This window comes from Gymnoscopelus braueri (assembly GCF_963280865.1).
Source record: "Gymnoscopelus braueri genome assembly, chromosome: 17".
NCBI lineage: Eukaryota > Metazoa > Chordata > Actinopteri > Myctophiformes > Myctophidae > Gymnoscopelus > Gymnoscopelus braueri.
In genome coordinates this window covers 23,954,425-23,974,995 of record NC_137617.1, presented here as the reverse complement: position 1 = coordinate 23,974,995, position 20,571 = coordinate 23,954,425, and the positions used below count along the sequence as shown (strand labels likewise).

Below are 20,571 nucleotides of genomic sequence, written 5' to 3'. Positions count from 1 at the left end.
ACCTATTGAGGACTTTTAAGATCCTTCATCCTCAGTCAGTCCCCTTTTGTTCTATACTCCCACATGTCAAACTCAGTGCAGTGGGCTTTTGCTGTTTTAATGACATCTCAACAGAACTTCCAATCGCAACACAATATGAAGATCCCATCATTATATCTTCACTGCTCAGTGAGGAGCTAAGAGAGGCTTCCCTTGACACTATTGTAAACATTTATGTTGTCAAAACAATACGAAAAATAAAAAATGAACGGGTATACTGTAGGCTACAGCCATAATGCTTTTACGTGCTACATAAGAACACAAAGACAAAAAATATATGTACATTATATACATGAATAATGTAAAGGGGAGAATTTGTTTTGTTAAAGAAAATCAGACAAAATAAATATGGAAAAGATATCTTGGTTATAGAGGTGTCTTCAAAACAACTTCAGAGCAAGGTTGTTGTGTTTTACAGTTTGAAGCCCATTTCCACCAATATGATGGGGGGGAAATCCTGTAAGTGATTATGAGAAACTTGAAATAATGACTTGGTGTCTCAAAATAAATACTTGGTTTCTCAAAATAATGAGAAACTTAAATAAAAATTCCCTGTGGCTTATTTTCAAAATGCAGTAATGACTTACAGTAGTATCTCAACATAATGAAAAGCTTTCTCAAAGTTAGAATCTCAAAATGACAATCTCAAAAATAATGATTTGGTATCAAAATAATGAGAAGCTTACTCAAAATAACTCTAGATGATGAGAAACCTCAAAATTATGACGTAATATATTTTCTCATTTCGAGATACTAGGTCACATTGGCAGAAATGGGCTTCCATAGTAAAAGTGATAGTTCACAGGAAAATACAAAATATTTGAAATTACATGATGTACTAGAAGTGAACTACTACAAATGAACCAGATTTCCTTGGCTGTCATTCCATCAATACTTTTTATCAGTCTTTAAAGAATACTCTTTCTGTTACTAGTGAAACAGTCATTCTGGTGTTAACAATCAGACCAGCTGATTCTTTTTACAATAATTAACCAACAACAACTACACACAGTTGCAGTTGTCAACAGCTGTTGACAGGATGTGTCACATCACGTTGACAAAATGCTGCTCAGAACAGTTGAACAGGGTATTAATTGGATTTTAGTGAGTGGATATGGATATAGGTCCACTCATTTCAAGAACAATAGCGTATCTAACGCTGAGGAGATGTTGGTCTCATGGGATTCGATCATACTGAGGGTGTCTGGCTTGGCCACCTGTTTGTTATAATGCAGCATGGTAGATGCAATTCCTTTCCCACTCACTAGAGGGCATAACTACACCACAGTAATGGTGCAGAGATGTACTATAGCTGCATAACTGGCGAAATCTGGTCATCTTACTGTAGTTTGTGTTAGGAATCCAGTTTAGTCAAAGATATTGCAACCGCAACTGTCCTCTCTGGCCCCAACAGAGCAGATTGATAAAGACTGAGGTGCATAAAGTCCAAATCTCTGGTAGGGTAAGGGGACAAATGGCTTCACTGCCGCCCCCCAGACACATCTGTCAAAAGCACTCTGCTGCTCTGTCCGGTGCCACCCATCACCGTGTGACTTCAGTCCCTCTGGATGAATGGGTAAGAGACCTTAATGATCCATCTGTGGCACCTGGGAGGGCTCTGCTGGTGACAACGTTGGCGGTAGCGATGCAGAATGCTTATTGGTCTATAGGCGGGCATGCAGTCATCATTTTTTGTTGGCTATCCTCCTCTTCCTGGTGGCCAGCATGTCATAGAAAGGGTCCCTGCTGATACTTGCTCTGTAAACCGGGGTGGGGGGGGGGGGTAGAGAGAAGATTTTGTTAAGCGATTGGCCCAGCCTCAATATTAACACCAATGTATTGATATGCTGTTTTTCAGCTCCCACTGATTACACATTTGCAAAGGAGATTTCACAACATTTTCTATATATTATATTTTTCAACAAACATTGCTCCAAACTACTGCTGTAAAGCATTCACTCCAAAAATGACATTTCTGCTTGTATTGCCAGATGGAGCCAGTATTAATGCTACTATGCATTCAGATTTACCCTCCACAACAAATATAACAGCGGAATATGGCTTAAATCAGTCATTTCTGTTACGTCTGCAATAATAGCTGAACATAGTCTATGCTGAGACAAAATGCATAACAGGTGGACAGGTTCCAGACTAGAAAGTACGTTTCATAATTGCGAACACATCTTGCATAATGGAGCTCTATGATTCCAAATATCCCTCCCTGTAGACGTATATTGTTGTGAGAAAGCTTTATTCCCTGAGAGGGGAGAGCTCACACACTGGCATGTAATAAGGCTGAATAATATAAGCAATGGTTTACCAAAACAGCAAGACTGCAGGACATGCTGAGGCTGTGTGTGTGTGTGTGTGTGTGTGTGTGTGTGTGTGTGTGTGTGTGTGTGTGTGTGTGTGTGTGTGTGTGTGTGTGTGTGTGTGTGTGTGTGTGTGTGTGTGTGTGTGTGTGTGTGTGTGTGTGTGTGTGAGTGTGATACTAGCCACAGGAGAAGTTGCCAACCCTGCAGATGAGTCAGGGAGACAGCAAGGCTGCACTGTGTGTGTGTGTGTGTGTGTGTGTGTGTGTGTGTGTGTGTGTGTGTGTGTGTGTGTGTGTGTGTGTGTGTGTGTGTGTGTGTGTGTGTGTGTGTGTGTGTGTGTGTGTGTGTGTGTGTGTGTGTGTGTGTGTGTGTGTGTAGAGGAGAGAGAGAATGAGCTGACCACAGGCTAGTCTGCCACCCCAACCAGCTTAGTCAAGAGACACGAGTCTCATTGAAGTAGCACACCCCCAATCTGCCCAGTCCAGGGACATAATATGGCATTTATTCAGCAAAATGCTACACGTCATATTTTTAGAGACATACAGTAGTAAATACAGCAATTTGTTCAGCTACTGTACATGTATGGCAGATTTCTTTGTGAAATAGTATAGTATGGCATTTTCTCTGTGACATGCTTTAGTATAGTGAGATTTTGTTTTCACCAACATATTATTAGTACAGTATTTTTTCTTCACCATTTTATTGGTGATATCATTTTTTTTTCTTCTTTTTTTGGTAACAGTTTTATATGCTGTATGTTTAATCAAATTTAAAAAATAATTTGTTCCCCACTACTTTTTGTCTACAGCATTTGTCATTGTGTATTTGCATATCGTCACTGTCGGTAGGAAACCTCATATGTCCAAAACTGTTACTTTCCAGGATTCAAGTTCAAAAATAGCAAAAGTAGCAGATCTACAAACTCATCTGCTACTTTTGCCATATGACGATGAAAACATGCCGTAACTACATTGCTATGACTCATACCATACTAAGGTATTCCCAAGCTTTGGTGTACATTTTTGACAACGATATTGTTTAACTATACTAGATACATAGAGCTGGTCTTAACAGTCTGGTATCGGTCTTTCTTGTGTAGTGTTTTCTTATTTGGAAATATTCAGGTTCTGAAGGTTCTGCTCTCACAATGTCATCTCAAAGTCAGTTAACTCTAAATCACACAAACCCTGACAAATGGTCACCTCTTCCTACTTTGAAATCCACTTAACTGCCCACGAAGCAGCCTTGTTCAAACGAGATTTTAACTTAGTGTAACTTAACGTCCGAGCATTAGCCGAAGATCCATCAGTGAGATTTAATGGAAACACATGTCAATGGTAATGTGATTGCTGTATAGTGAGAGCATGGAGGGATCTTATAATATGATATTTTCAGCTCTGGTATTGATCAGTGAATTGTCCAGTGATGCTGGACTCAGTGATTCCAACAAGTCGATCGATTACCCACTGGGTCCAATTTGTTGCAGTAATCGAGTCTCTTTTCCTGCCTTAACAAGACAGCATTTGGATGTGACCAATAGAGTGCAGACGCTGCCTAAATGCATTTGAGTGCTTCCATTTCTGTGTGTGTGTGTGTGTGTGTGTGTGTGTGTGTGTGTGTGTGTGTGTGTGTGTGTGTGTGTGTGTGTGTGTGTGTGTGTGTGTGTGTGTGTGTGTGTGTGTGTGTGTGTGGGTGAGCGCATGTTTTTTGTTTCATACTTGACTTGACACTCCAGGCCTTATCGAACGGAAGCCTGGTTAACCTCCAGAGAGCACAAATCACCTCTGAGTCCACAGTCTTATCTGTCTCACAGTGTGAGAAACTGAGTCACACAGTCACATGTGAGTGTTTGCGTTTGTGCATCCCATCTGTGCATGTGTGTGTTAGTCCACGCATTTGGGTGTGAACTTACATCTGTGTGTGTGTGTGTGTGTGTGTGTGTGTGTGTGTGTGTGTGTGTGTGTGTGTGTGTGTGTGTGTGCGTGTGCGTGTGTGTGTGTGTGTGTGTGTGTGTGTGCGTGCGTGTGTGTGTGTGCTCTTCACAGTCAAGGTCAGACATGTGAAAGGCACACATGGGAAATAGGCTCGACGTCAGCTAAGTGCCCTTCCAGTGTAAAAGGATCCCTGCTAGCGGAGGGAGAAACACAGAGAGGTTCTAGAGGGGAATCTTACTTGATGGATTTGATCCACTCTTCCTTCTCTTCTGGCGTGGGCGCTGATATTCTGTACACCATGTGGTTGCCCTCCACAACACGTCCATCCGCCTCCGTCTTGCAGGCCTTGATCACCTGACCTTTGTGGTTGGGATTGTAGAGCTCAAAGCAGTTCTGCGAAGGAGAGTGGGACAGCCAGAGCACAGTTTTAAATGTCAGGATTCTGTCCAACTGGGCACCGTGTCAAAATGTGTTGATAAGTTGTTTCCATTGTGTGTTCTAAATTGTATTAAAACCAATTCAAATGTGATGCCCTGTTGCAATATATGAGTTCAAGGCTACTTTTGAAGTTTGGTTGTGGCAAGACATATAAGAATACAAAAAACATGTAAGTTACTTGACATAAACACATTATGCTACTATTATGCTGTTATTAAATGGACAATGTAATGTGCAGAGACAGGGCCAGAAGGGCTACTTACAGGTTTCCTGTGCTCATCAACCTCTCTGATACTGAGGTTCTCCAGGGGAATAATGCCACGAGGCTCTTTATCCTGGAAACACAGAGAAAGATAGATAGTATCATGTCAATATCATGACAGTATCATGTCAATATCATGACAGTATCATGTCAATATCATGACAGTATCATGTCAATATCATGACAGTATCTTGTCAATATCATGACAGTATCATGGTCAGTATCATGGTCAGTATCATGGTCAGTATCATGGTCAGTATCATGGTCAGTATCATGTCAGTATCATGGTCAGTATCATGGTCAGTATCATGGTCAGAATCATGACAGTATCATGTCAGTATCATGGTCAGTATCATGGTCAGTATCATGTCAGTATCATGGTCAGTATCATGGTCAGTATCATGGTCAGTATCATGGTCAGTATCATGGTCAGTATCATGTCAGTATCATGGTCAGTATCATGGTCAGTATCATGGTCAGAATCATGACAGTATCATGTCAGTATCATGGTCAGTATCATGGTCAGTATCATGTCAGTATCATGGTCAGTATCATGGTCAGTATCATGGTCAGTATCATGTCAGTATCATGGTCAGTATCATGGCAGTATCATTCATGGTCAGTGTCATGTCAGTATCATGGTCAGTCCTCAGTGTGTCATGGTCCATTCCTCAGCCGTTGGACTTTGGACAGTTTTTCTGGTTTGGGCATTTAGTTCTCTCTTGTGTTCTTGCTCCCTGTTTTGATTTTAATGTTTAGTCGTGTTTACCTGATTGTTTAGTTTCTGTAGCTCTATGTTCAGTTTGTTCTGTATTCAGTGGTTTTAGGTCTTGTAATTCCCTCAGTCTGATCATCTCCAGGTGTCGTATTTTATTTTGTAGTATGTCCTTGCCTATCCCTGTGTCTATGGTCAGTTGAGTCACCTGTGGTCTGTTAGTCCCTTTGTCTATTTAAACTCCACAGTTCGCAGTGAGTTCATGTATGTGTTTGGGGCGTTAAGACTTTTGAATCAAGTGTTCAACCTGGTAATGTTTGACCAGCCTTGTTTCTGGAGAACCTTAGTTTATGGACTGTATGCAGTATTGCCTGATGTATGTAAATTCTACCCTCTGTGCCCAAATATACGATAATTTTGTCATATCACAAACATGTGTGTGAATTTTGTAAATTCCCTGGCTGCTGATTCGGGATCCTGTTTGGCTTTTCAAAATAAGTCAGTAAATCTGACCCCAGATCTGTACTTGGAGGCATTAAAAACACTGGTTGCGTCTTTCCAGTCCAGTTTCAGGCTTTTATTTGTGTAAGGTCCAGGAAGTTGTCTGATTCCACGCAGCATGTGCGTTTTGAGTCTCAAACGAGGTTGTTTCTTACAATAAATATGTCATTTTGGGGGGAAATTACATATTTACACCTGGCTGTGATATATCTTTTTTGGCTGTGTACGACTTTTCAAGTAATTTCAAGCGGATAATTTAACATTTCCCACCTGGCAACACTGACTGTACAGTATGCCACGTTTTGGTGAACCTTAATAATTAAAACTCTTGAGTTGATGAGTTTGGGTCCTACTCCTCACTCACCTTCATACCGTGGCCTAAACTGGGGGGGGGTCCTTGAACTTGAAGTTTAAACTTTGAGAACTACTGTGGCAGAGGTAGAGCCACTGAATGTATATAAACTTCCTCAACGAGCTACTAATGTCTCTCTCTGACGGGTGATGTGAGGTGGGGGGGCCCTGAGGAACAGCCCCCTGTCAGCCGCCATCATGTCTGTAGTGTATACTAATCAGGGGCTGTGGCAGGGGACGGCACGTGTTGGGACTTGTGGTGAGAGGGGGGGTCTCACAGCTGGTTGTGAGGAAGGGGTGATGAAGAGGGTTTGGGTATTATTATTTGTGTGTGTGTGTGTGTGTGTGTGTGTGTGTGTGTGTGTGTGTGTGTGTGTGTGTGTGTGTGTGTGTGTGTGTGTGTGTGTGTGTGTGTGTGTGTGTGTGTGTGGGAGGGGGCTGAGGGAAGCACTTGGCTTAACCAGGCCAGATGTGCTGCCGCAGCCTTCCCAGATGTTTCCCATGATGCATCATGTTAATTGCTGGATGGAGGTCAGAGACTGCATCTGCTAAAGAGAGGGTGTGTGTGTGTGTGTGTGTGTGTGTGTGTGTGTGTGTGTGTATGTGTGTGTGTGTGTGTGTGTGTGTGTGTGTGTGTGTGTGTGTGTGTGTGTGTGTGTGTGGACACACACACACACACACACACACACACACACACACACACACACACACACACACACACACACACACACACACACACACACACACACACACACACACACACACACACACACATATATGTCACTTAATCCCTTTGTCACTCTGTTTGACTTCCTGTCCTCCTGGCCTCCAGGTGATCTTATTTGATCTCATTTTATAGAGTGAGCGGCTAGGCGCGTGCGCGCGCGCGCACACACACACACACACACACACACACACACACACACACACACACACACACACACACACACACACACACACACACACACACACACACACACACACACACACACACACACACACACGCGCACACACACACACACACACACCTCTGTCCACTTACTGTTGTGTATTCAAAGTAGTAGAGGCAGTTGTCTGTTAGAATGAACCACCTCCTCTTCCATGTCTTCACCCTCCCACCTACACACAGAGAAACAGGAGGTTTTGAGTTAAAGCACAACCCAAAGGAAATGAGAGAGCGAGAGAGAGATATTAAGGAACAGAGAGAGAGAGCGAGAGAGAGAGAGAGAGAGAGAGACTGTGAAACAGAAGAAGGAAGAGGGATGCCAGACAGCCAAGCCATGCCAATTTTCATCCACTGGGTGATGAAGATGACAGTGTTAGTTCTGGAGTATTGGGTCAACCTGTTGAGATCTCTAGTCAGTCCACATGCAACATCTGATCCTGATCAGCATGCAGCCCTAACCCTCAAACAGGATTCCCAAAACCTTTTCAGCTCGAGACTCACAATTTTGTAGGAAGGGTTAAAAAATAGGATATTTACTTGTAACCCATGAAAACAGGTCCATGACCATGACCAAAAATAGGTCACAAAAACGTATATTTGAGAACTCCTGCGGGGGGTAGACTGATTCGATCACACCCTGAATATTACAATGCACTCCCCACCCCGGGAGGCAGGATGGAGGGAAGGTGAGGAGGGGGAGAGGGGTGGGTGAGTGTTAATTTGACCCAGAGAGTGTAAGAACAGACTTTCACAGTGGGGACAAATTATGAAACATCATTTAGAAAAATATTTAGAAAGACAAACACAAAAGGAGAGCAAAATCACTAAACATCTCAACTCAAAACAAGAACAACAGAAAATGTTGTGAGCTTGTCGAACGGCTATTTTCAGAGAAAGCTTTCCCGACAATGACAGAAAACAGAAAAGACACTAGTATAGAGCCCTGAGGGACTCCGCTCAACCATATGGGGTTTCAGTGGTTAATTCGTATTCTCAAAAGGGACAGCATTTAAATGGTTAAAGTAATAATGGTGAATTTTAAACGGGGGTATTCCTGGAACCGTTTACAAACATGTGAGTCAAGCCCTTTTTATATTTCTTCGTTTACAAGGGGAAATCTATTTTCAGCCCCTGACTCCCCTGACTCATGCTCAATAATACACACTTCTGACCACAGAAAACAAACAACAGAACCAAGAGACGGACAGATACATTATGAACATCTGATGGGTTTCATTCTAAAGCCCTGTATGTGGGAGTCGGGACATTTGAAAGAAACATGATCTGTCATTCATTGGTTGAAATTCAAACAAGCAGAAATGACCGCTAATCTCTTCTATGTTTAAAAAAAAACTGCTGCCACTGTCAGCAGTTATATGGAGATTGTGAGATGTCACACCAGATTATCATTATCAGCTTACTGGATTTTCTGGTTAATTAGACCCCGGATGATGTCATTTATCCACGTACACAGTAAAATTCTCAGTGCTAATGCATCCATTTGTAACTCAGAGAGTGTACACGAATGTAACCAAATGGACCTTTGTACACTGAGTTAAATGAACACTGAAAACCTACAGTGCACGCAAAGAAACATGAGGATGTTTTTGAGACATGCCGCACTATAAATCATGTGCGGCCTGTCCATCCTACAATACTGCATGTGCTGCTGCAACACGGACACAGCATAATGACATGCCTGCTGACTTTCCAGAAAGCGCCCCGTCTCGGAGGCGTCTACGGTTACTGATGTAATCAATATGCAATACTCCCCACGCACACAGATGTCACCCTGTCATATCAGCCACAATTCCATCTAAACACTTCATTACTTCCATGGAATTTTTACATTCATATGAATAGTCCAATGCCCAGGAGGTCTACAGCATATCTCGTCTATTTTTATCCACCGCTCAAACAGAAAACGAGGATGGATATTTGACGGAATACAATTTCACGATTGTCAATGAGCCAATTAAAGTGAGAGTGAAAGTATTTTTCTGTTCAGTCTAGAGGGTGTTTAACTTCATCCCCAAAACTGCCATGTATCAGTGTATGCTTGCTGCACCACAGCCCTCTGAGTTTGTAAAGCTCAAATGCAGCCAGTTGCACTTCTTTGTTCCATTCGTGTATTAGGAGAGACTGAGAGAGTAAACACGTGTCAACCGCGTGACAATTAAAGAAGCTCAAACCCTGAACCATAACTTTTGGAGCCAAGGACACACACTCCTAACAATGCTCAAATGCTGTTTAAATACTGTGACATGCTGTGTACGAAGGATGGTGATGGATTCAGGCATAGCACAGGCTCGGGGCTGGGGGGGAAATAAGCAGGCACCTTGGTGTTAATGACTGGCTTATGGAGCGTCACGCAGCCTCAGAGCAGCGCAGCAGTCGTTCATATCCAACTGCCTGACAGGCCGGCAGAATACCTCATTTAACTACGCCGTAAAAAGAAAATAAAGGAAAGAAGCGCATTCTTCCCCTCAGTTGAGCGGGGGCTTTTACGGGGGTGGGGCTAAAATTAGCATGGAATTCACTGGTAGGAAAAGCTGGAACTAAAACGATCTGGCAAGCACAGCCCGGCTGATGTAGAGCGTAAGGGGGAATGGAGACAGTGCGAGAGACAGATATAGAGAGTAGGAGAAGAGAGAAAGACAGAGAGGGGAAGACAAAGTGTAAGAGAGAAAGGAGATAAGTAGAGAGGTCCCTCAGGGGGGGCTCTGTTAGTCTGTTAGAAACCAATGCATCCGCTACATCCAAACAGCAGCACGCATTCTCACTGCTCCACCTCAGGCACTATAGATGCTGTCACGCTGAGCGCAATCTCACTGTTTCCAAAGCTTGAGTTGAGGGCAAGTCTCAAATGGCACGTAGCTTATACTGTACATGAGATGAATACGTTTTTTTCCCCTTTATACTTCATCGCAAGATGATTACTGGTGGAAAATGTAGTGGAAACCTATATATAACTACCTACACTGACCTGTGTGATCCTGCTACACAGCTGTGTCAGCTACTGAGGAAGCGTAGACATAAAGATCAGGAGCATAAAACGCTGTGATATGATGAGGTTAAAGAAAGCCTGTGAAGAAAGCCTTATGCTAGGCTTCAGGTGATCCGCTAGTGATCAAACGTAGTGGTGGCGTTCTCTGCAGAGCACCAGTTGAGACCAGCCCTCACCCCAGTGGAGGAAGTCAGCCAATCCCCCGCCGAGCATAAAGAAAGCTCAGACAGAGACCATCCTCTTAGCCTCCCCAAATGATAAACCATCCCTTCTGGGACCGCTATAACTCACTGCACCCCCCCCCCCCCCCACCCCACCCCATCCACGCACTAAACAAGCTCCACAGCAAACCAGGCAATTATATGGAGTGGCTAGCATGTTCAGGGAGCTCTGGTTTACTGAGGAGAAAACAGCAGCCAAATGCCAGTATGATGGCGCTCCATGACGAACGAGGAGGAGGGGAGAAGAGGAGAGGGGTGGGTTGGGTTGGGTTGAGGGTGGAGGGGTTACCTACCTCCTAATGCAGAGAGTTAAGTAGGAAGAGCCAGTCACAGAGAACAGAGCAGAGAGGTGAAAGGGTGAGAGGTCAGAGTGAGTGCATGAAGGGAGAAAAAACAGAGGGCAGCAGAACTTCTGAAAGACAACTGCGAACACACAAATCACTGTGACGACAGACAACAGGGAAACAGAGGGACGAGGGGACAGCTGAATCACACAGACAGAAATACACATTACATGAGGTGAGAGAGGAGAGGAGAGGAGAGGAGAGGAGAGGAGAGGAGAGGAGAGGAGAGGAGAGGAGAGACGTCACACACTACCAACAGAAATTGACACCCAACACACATCATGGAAGGAACAAAGGCTGCGTCAAATAATACTCATCAATCACTGTGTTTTGACGCTACGTTAACATTAGTACACATCAAGGTGTTCAGAGCTGAAACATGAATCACATCGGGGGCCATTATCACGACTACGTACCTAGCTTTAACAGCCAGCCTTCTCTGTCAGGGTTGAAGAATGTGTGCGTGAGATCATTCCCATCATCCTCTGGGATTTTGAAAGGCTCGTTCTTGATGCTGTCATATAGATTCTGTACAAAACGGGAAGTGGGGGGAGGCAACATTTATCAAATGAGGGAAAATAGGCTAAATTTCACACAGTAGGAGGCATGGCATATTGTCATGGAGACCAAGCACGCGCGCACACGCACACACGCACAAACACGCACACACGCACACACACACATATCACAAACAAACACATTAGGGACTCACTCTGAGCAGGTCCTCGGGCAGGTCCCCTCCCTCATTGATGCCTCTGTTCATGGAGATGAAGCGTTCGACGGGGGGTTTGTCCCTGACGTTGGGGTTGTGCAGGCTGGTGTTCAGCATGATGATGGCAAACGACAGCACATAGCACGTATCTAGGGGCGACAACAACATCCAGCAAACGGGTTGATGGATTTGAACATTAACCCTTTAAGACCTGAAGCCGATTCTACAAATGTCTTCTATATGTCAGTGGTTCTCAAACTTTTTCATGTCAAGGACCCTCAAAATGACGTGTATTTGACTGCGGACCCCCATCTCAAAATATTTTGTTCCAGGGACCCCCAGAAGCAAAGATTTAAGTTAAAAATATTGCTTCAAAAAATATATGTACCGGTATTCAAAGATTTGCACTTTCGTGATTTTTCTAAAATAGCAGATCTACAAGCTCATAGCGCGGCGAGGTGCCGCGCTATGAGCTTGTATATCTGCTATTTTTGAATAGCCCAAAGAAATCAAAAAATGACACAGATGCGTTCCCGGTATTTCAGATTTTTTTGCAGTTTATTGCCAGAGATTTTTCATTGAAAAAAAAAAAGTACTCAGGAGCCGAGATACAGACTTTTTAAGTTTTAAGTTAACAAGGAAGTGGATGGGAGTCTAGATCTTCGAAAAATCATATCTCCTTGGTCTTTGGGTCAAATAAAATAAATAAATAAAAAAAAACATTTTTTTTTCTTAAAAACGAGTTAACTCGATCTTGGGAATCAAGTGATGGATTTTAAAAACGAGTAAAAACGAGTTAACTCGTTCTTGGCAATCAATGTGTTAATGGGTTAAGGATGGACACTGGACGGCTGCTTCCATGCAGAGTGCCTCACAGCTACCATAAGCATATACACTGTATACATTTTTTGGACCGTGTGTAAAAAAGTAAGGGAAGGGGAAATTGCTTTCACTGCTTCACCCAGGAGATGGCTGCTCAGATGGGTGCAGGAGATCGAGCTGTCATGGGTTACGTGTCTTGCTCGGGGACACTTCCGACAAATAGACTGGGCGAGCCAAGGGTCGACCCAGCGACCTTCATTAACCCCTCAACTACAACCACACTAACCACTTAAACCCTACTGTATATACTTCATTGTCCGCGGTTCCCCAGGGGTCTGTACTTGGCCCACTCCTTTTTCCTTCTACACCAAATCTCTTTGCCTAAAATAGCTAATCTGCAAGCTCAAGATTGCCTATTGTCGCCGAATCGAATGTCCAGAAATGTGCCTCAATGATTTCTTATGATACCTGTGGCAGCACTGTATGTGACACACTAAGATGGGTAGTAAGTGCAATCAAATCTGGTCTGAAGAGAGAGAAAGTGTCACAGAGATTTTAATGTCAATGTTTGTTTTGACATTTTGACAAGTTGAGAAACAGTGACCGCCTTAAATACATCCTTCATTATCTTCAGTCCTATCTCCATCCTGTCTCCTCTGCCTATTGTCTGTCTACTAGAAACACCCACTGTTATGAATCCTGCCACACGTACACAGTTACAGACACACACACACACACACACACACACACACACACACACACACACACACACACACACACACACACACACACACACACACACACACACACACACACACACACACAGTTACAGACACACACACACACACACACACACACACACACACACACACACACACACACACACACACACACACACACACACACACACACACACACACGACACGTTCATCTCTTGGGCCAGGTTTTCTGAGGATGTGCACGTATACACACAAATGACGGGTCAGAGATTCTGAATCTGCTGAAGTAAACAAAGAAATGACCTCTTTTCAGAACCTGCACAGACACACACTCACACACACTTTCATGTACACTCGCTTGTGGCTTAGAGAAAAGATGGCCCTCTTCCAGAAAGTGAGAACAGGCCGGTCGGTGCTGAACTATTCTGTGCAAAAACTGCACCACGTGGTCACAGCATTTGGACAGGGACTGGTTCCAAGTAAGTGTCTGAGAGGCACAATAAGGGAACATCGAAATGAGGATGAACGCAATTCTGGATGCAACAATTCGGACGCAACGTGCTATTTCTTTCCTCCCTTGTATTCTTAAGTATGGCAGTGCTTACAATAGGCTCTATGCACAGCAGCCAAATTGGAAAGGAATTGGGCCTCTTCAATTGGGCCTCTTCCTCACTTCCTTCCCAGGTGTTACCAATGATACTAATGAAAGCTTTGTTCAATTTAGTGTAGCACAGTGGTTCTGAGGGTCCCTGGACCCCAATTTGAGAGCCACTGCTGTTGCAGAGTCTTTCCAGTGAGCCAACATGCACAATTGACCAGAATGGAACAGAGCCTTCATTGGTATCATTGGTAACACCTATGAAGGACGTTGGCTGCTGTGCATAGAGCCTATTTCAGCATAGACGACTTGGGTGAAAGTCAAGCCTTTTACTCTCACATTGTCGACCCATTCTCCATATCGATTGACCTGCAAAGGACAACATGCAACCATACGTGACCATCCACTGCAGCCCTGATGTCTTGCTAGGAGCAACCAATTGATTCCTCTACAGGCCATTCATCATTTATTGACTTGTTATTGTTGATGTAGGGTTTCTTTTACCGCTGCAACATGTATGGCCCCAGGCCTGTGCTGAGACATACAGTATTTACTGCTTCTTGAATAATGTAACATTACATCACATGTTTGTTGTGGATGTTTCACTCCATGAACCTTTTATGCCCGATTTATACTTAATTGCGCACAGGCGCCGCACACAAAAAACCCGATCTACAACGTATCTCGCTGCAATGCATTGTGAGCTTGAAAATCGGATTGATCTGCGACAAAAATTCCATCAATCATTTACAGTATAGCAATCACCTGTGATGTGTTCTATACTCATTGGCAAATTTTAATGGCATAATAATTGCACTTAAAGGCTCTACTAAACAGCCCCTAAGTAGATGGTCTGGCGGCAACTTCTTGTGCATACCAGTAATTTGCTGAGGGACTGACCTGTTGACTGGAAGACTCCTGGGTTACACTGGCAGTAACGTGCAGCGAAGGACTCCATCATACGGTCAATTTTCTGGGCCTCACCTGGAAGACGGAAACTCCACAGGAACTGTCTGCACCAGAGAAGAGAAGAGAAGAGAAGAGAAGAGAAGAGAAGAGAAGAGAAGAGAAGAGAAGAGAAGAGAAGAGAAGAGAAGAGAAGAGAAGAGAAGAGAAGAGAAGAGAAGAGAAGAGAAGAGAAGAGAAGAGAAGAGAAGAGAAGAGAAGAGAAGAGAAGAGAAGAGAAGAGAAGAGAAGAGAAGAGAAGAGAAGAGAAGAGAAGAGAAGAGAAGAGAAGAGAAGAGATTATGGCACTGCAGTTGGTCATTTTAATATACAGTGTGTGACTGTGGATATATACATACGGTACATACATACAGTATGTTTGTTCCACAGAGGACCTGACTATCCCACTGACCTTAGTGCTTGGACAAGGTTGAGGTCTGCAAACTCGTGCAACTCCACAAACGCATGGAGCACCTTTAAGTTGAAGTCATCCCTAAGGGGAGAAATGAAAGTGTCAGAGTAAACTATGGAATGGTAATTCAATTAGAGAATGCTGTTATTTCTTCCCTTCAAGACAATGTTTTTATTTCATGCTATTTTATGCAATTTATTTAAATAAATACCAATATTATTCAGGGAACATCAAAATGACCGAGAGAAGATAATTGGATTGGCAGCATGAGCCCAGGAGAAGGGTGGGGGGAAACAATATTTTCTCCAAAAATACATTTCTCAGCCTGCATTCTCCTTACTTCTCCTTCCTGACATTCCTGTCATATTTCTGCTCTTGCTCATACGTGAGGCGGCGATGTGGAAGTCTGGAAGCAATTTCAGCAGCTGGCCAAAGCTAGCGTTAGCCGGCGTTTACCTTGGGGCTGTTCGACTCCCCCGAAACTTGTCATGGTGAATGGCGGTGTGCGGCGTCTGGCTGATGAGAACCAGCCCAACCAAATCCACACAGGGTCTTTTGTCAGAGATTTGTTTGACCAGCAAAGGGTTTTTTAGGGGAAAAGTCAACAGCAGCTCTCGGGCTGCGGTCACCGCAACTCCTCTGATCTAGCTTGTTTTTACATCCTGATCCATGTTCCCTAGCCTCAACGCCCTTTGTATTGCGTATCGTTGACACATTTCAGATGGCTGCCATATAGCCAGGAAATGGACGTTTGAGTAGACTTTTTTTGTGTGTGTTTGTGCATGGGAAGACGCCACTGAGAGGTTTACAAAGCACCAAAGTGCCGCAGCTTGCATCACGATAACATTGTTTGATTTTTTTAGGGCTTGCTTGCTTACTTATTCTGTATGTGCAAGACCCACTGACTGCATTGTGTATTGTAGTCTCCTCTCCAACCAAATATAAACCACTCCCATCTTAAAGTGTTTGTACAGGTTGGGGTCATAGAAGGAGATCCAGGGAGAGGTTTGTTGCTACAGTTAAATGCATTACAGATGTCCTCAGCTGTGGCCTGCTGTTGGCTAATAAAGTGTAGCACAAGAAGAAACTCACAACACATAGTACAGTAAATGTCTTGTGATACCTGTGGCAGCACTGTATGTGACACTAAGATATATAGTAAGTGGCCTGGAGCCACCTTTATTGCTCACTCTATAGCTTCCCCCTCGATTACTTCCTTTCTCTCACTACTACTACTCCTCTTTTTTCTTTTCTCTGCCACTATCCCTCCTCCATTACACATACTTTCCACGTGTCCTCCCTGTGTTCCACTTCCTCTCTCTCTACCTCTTTCTCTCTCTACATTAAAGCTGTATAGCTGTAATTATACGCAGCGTGTAATTATAGTTACCGGCTCCCGGCATCAACTCAATTAGTGATAATTACCGAGTGTAACCCGTCCACCTATGTTTACTGTGATTCCTACTGAGCACGTGGTGGCTCTTTGATGGTTCCCCCGCAATGAGGCCATGTAAAGCCTGCGTGAAAGGAGCCCCCATTGATGGAGTCCCCAGAGCTCCCCCCCCCCTCCAAAAAACCTTCATTCTCATCCAGCTGGCCTGATAGTGAGGCCGTTTCATTGTTTCATAGCTCTACCGATGCCCAAATCTGCATGTTTTTTCCCCCCCTCAGGTAAGACAATACAGTCGCACATGTCCATTCATTTTTGTTTTTTCCTGAATGGTGAGAGGGATTGGAGTCAGGAAGCACAATGAGGAATTTTTAAGACTATTTTTATACAGTCTTCTTATTATAGCGTCTTATTGTAGCGTTAGCTACAACGTATAAAAAGCAGAGAGGGTTGTAAACAGGAAAGACGGGGTAGGGAGGAGGGCCTGATATGGGATCATAAGCCGGACTCCAACCTGTGATGCTGCAAGTATGCACCGCAAAATCCCGAGTGTTAATTTAACCTCGAAGAAAGAAATTGACCCATAACTCCAAGTCGATGGAAAAAACAAACCGAAAAAGTCCTTGTGTGTGACTTTGACCGACTCATCCAGTTCTCTTCCCCTGCTCTCTGACACTCTGGCCTGAGTTGTGTGCAGACCAGGGGGACTGGTTTATGACCAGTCAGCTGCCCACACGGGCAGACTATCTCTACGACAAGACACCCACGTCTCCATGGAGATTTGTATTCTGGAGGCAGGAGCGGGAACATGTCACATCTGCCCTTTTGGATCAATAAATCCCAGCCATAATTTCCCCTTGGCGACAGGAGTGTTCTAATCAGATGCGGGGGTGGGGTTAGTTTGTAAATCTGCCGTGAAGGGCATGGGTGAATGGGAACAGAAGGGGAAACATCTTCTTTGGCTGCCTGATATATTGCTAGATAAAGGACGGTGTGTGACTTACCGCTCCCCCAGGTAGTCTCCAATGGCGGTCTTGTTGAGGCCCTCTCCCTTGTAGAGGAACTGGGAGATGTCTTCGGCGGTATGCTGAAGGAGGTCATTCTCCAGGAGGAACAGAATCCCCTGTAAATTAGAGAAGAACAAGACGTCAGTTAACATACTTGATAGATATTGATCTGCTATTTTCGCTATTTCCAAAAATAAAAGATACAAAAAACAAAACATTTGAAAATGTACCTATGATGACATGCCAGGGTTAAAGTGGTTACATTTAATTTAATTTCCAGGTACTCCAGGCTAACCCTCTCCACATGAAAATCACGATGAACCCTGCAGTGCAAAATCAGGCCTAGTTTAGGTCTCCTATCTTCACTGATTGGTCGGTGGGGTTTGGTCCCAGGCTAACCAGGCACACCAAGGTAGATTGCTCATACCCGTTTTTGTGCTGCCAGCCCAGAGATCGCAATGCTCCGGGGGTAATTATAGAACTTTTACTACTGCACTACTCAGTTGTTCTTTGTATCGATGTATGCATTTTGCTCATAGTCCACACACCAATGGGGAAAGGTTTTCCATGATACTAAATCCATGATAAACTGTCACTGAAATCATCTACAGTCGTCTACACGGTGGAGCGCACAGGCGGACTCCAGTAAGGCACTTTGGAGACATTACGTACAACTGAGAGAGGCCTTGGATAACATCTCCAAAGACACGAAACATGAAGCGAGGCCTTTGCACTCTGCGCCAAACTGGACACTTTGGAGATGGCATTCATGGCCAATTTTTGGGATACAATACTGGAGAGGTTTCAAGCCACAAGTTTGCAGTTACAGAGGCATGACATTAACATATGTACGGCTGTGTGACTCCTTTCGTCGTTGCGCGGCTTTGTGGCAGCACAACAATTTGAAAAGGCAGCCTTGAATGTCACTGGTGTCTCGCAGTCCTACAAACATGACCTCCAGCGAGCAAAGAAGCCCAAAACTATGGCAGACGAAAGCGCAGAGCCAGGTGTGGTACTTGATGGAAGGGGGAGGTTTCGGAGTTCAAAGTTACACTAGTGTCTTGTCTAAACCATTTTTTTGGAGTCTTACACACATTTGACTGAGCTATTTGGTGTTCTGTCTGTGCATGAACCCAATGGTATTATATCAAAAGCTAAGTCACTCTTAGAGGCATATCCACTGGATTTGGACACGTCTGACATGAAGCTGGCAAATGAACTGATCCAGAACAGATCATTTGTCAGAAGAACAAGAAAACTGTCCAGCTAAAATGCTTCAAACAATGATAGATCCGGATTTACAATCATCCTTCCCGAACGTTTATGTTGCACTACAGCTTTTCCTGACACTGCCAGTTACAAACTGTGAGGGAGAGCGCTCATTCTCCAAAATGGGCGGAATTAAGAATGAACTGAGGATAAGGATGTCCAAAAACAACTAAACTTTCTTGCACTTCTGGCTAACAAATCAGACCTCGTCAAAAAGTAGTGGATAACTTTGCAAGGAGGAAGGCGAGAAAGAGACTCCTGTACGGTAAGACATTGTTTATTTTTCTATGCTAGTTTTGCTTATTGGATTCTTACCTGACTGACCTAGGCCTATTTGAGTGCATATAATGGATTGTGCATTTTCGTTGATTATGCGTTTGTTTGCCTTGCTTGATGAAGGCCCGGGGTTGTTGAATACAATTAACTCAAAAGGGCATGGCTCTGCTCTGGCACGGGTTGCCTTTTCTTGTGACACATTACACAGCAGAGAGGCAGCATGTTTGCTATTCTTCATTATAACACTGTCTGGCACTGTGCATATTGTATATTTGGGTTTATAGTGAGTAGCAGTGGTAATTTAGTACTGCTCAGGTGGACTACTGTGCAACATTTAAAATAAAAAATAGTTATTTTACATTTATGGCTTTTATACTGTATATCTTTCTTTGGCCTTAGAAGGATTTTTGTCACTTATTCGTGGTGCAAGCAGCGAAATGTTGGCGCGGCATATGTCCGCAAGACTGCTCAAGTTAAGGTTATTATTATTACATGCAAATACATTAGGTTACAGACTGTAAATCCTGTATGATAAACTGTCTACAGGTGCTTTCTTGACCCAGACATGCCTTGAAACCCAAGCACAAGCAGTGTATTTGCGTGCTGTGTCCACCTGACTGCCCGTTGTGGGTAGCGCAGGGGTGTGGAGGTCTATTTGAACTTGCACTCTGGTCTCCACGCTTTAATGGGCATACCCCGGTGTAGGAGTTATTAGTGACCAGCCATTTACCTTACCACCTAAACCTGCTCGGGAACCATGTGTAATGACTTGTCAAGACACATGCAATAGGTCCATCATACCATATCTTATGTAGCTCTGGTGTTTACCAGTGTGTATAGATGTGTGTGTGCACATTTGACAACATATTGGCTATGGTAAACTTTACCAGTTGAATAAACTGCTGCTTCAAAACCTTCAGTTCTGATCATGGACAGCCAGCGTTGTTCAAAGAGGACCACAGTTCATTAGTGCACTGGTTCTCAACGTGGGCTCCGAGGACCCCCACTCCCCCAGGGGTTCCTTGTGGGGGTTCCAAGGGGTCCTCAGCTAAATGACTGATAGTTAACTTATGAATCAAATGAGCACTTATAGGGCTGTATCTCTGAGAGTGTACAAATGGAACCAAATGCACCTGGGTCCTTGCAGGTCCATTTGGTTAGTTTAAAATGAACACTGGATTTTACAGTGTAGATTGTGGTGCGAGAGATACAAATCATATCAAATGGGGGTCCATGGACCGTGGCCTAATGCATATTACACTGGGGGTGCTTGAAATTAAAAGGTTTGATGACCAGCTCATTAGTGGGAATTAATTTGATTCACACATAAAACAAGAAAGGCATACAA

General features: G+C 43.8%; 1 protein-coding gene across 1 annotated transcript in view; it reads right to left on the bottom strand.

The window, feature by feature from the left end:
• Positions 1-633: 633 nt before the first annotated feature.
• Positions 634-20,571, bottom strand: part of cyth3a (cytohesin 3a) — a 37,830-nt gene continuing 17,892 nt past the window's right edge. Inside the window, exons 5-13 of the mRNA XM_080456370.1 lie at positions 17,676-17,794; positions 15,282-15,362; positions 14,825-14,937; positions 11,786-11,934; positions 11,490-11,601; positions 7,598-7,674; positions 4,990-5,061; positions 4,527-4,681; positions 634-1,797 (exon numbers count right to left, since the gene is read on the bottom strand). Of these exons, the coding sequence (XP_080312496.1) occupies positions 1,725-1,797; positions 4,527-4,681; positions 4,990-5,061; positions 7,598-7,674; positions 11,490-11,601; positions 11,786-11,934; positions 14,825-14,937; positions 15,282-15,362; positions 17,676-17,794 (951 nt within the window). The 3' untranslated portion in view covers positions 634-1,724. The remainder of the gene's footprint in view (positions 1,798-4,526; positions 4,682-4,989; positions 5,062-7,597; positions 7,675-11,489; positions 11,602-11,785; positions 11,935-14,824; positions 14,938-15,281; positions 15,363-17,675; positions 17,795-20,571) is intronic.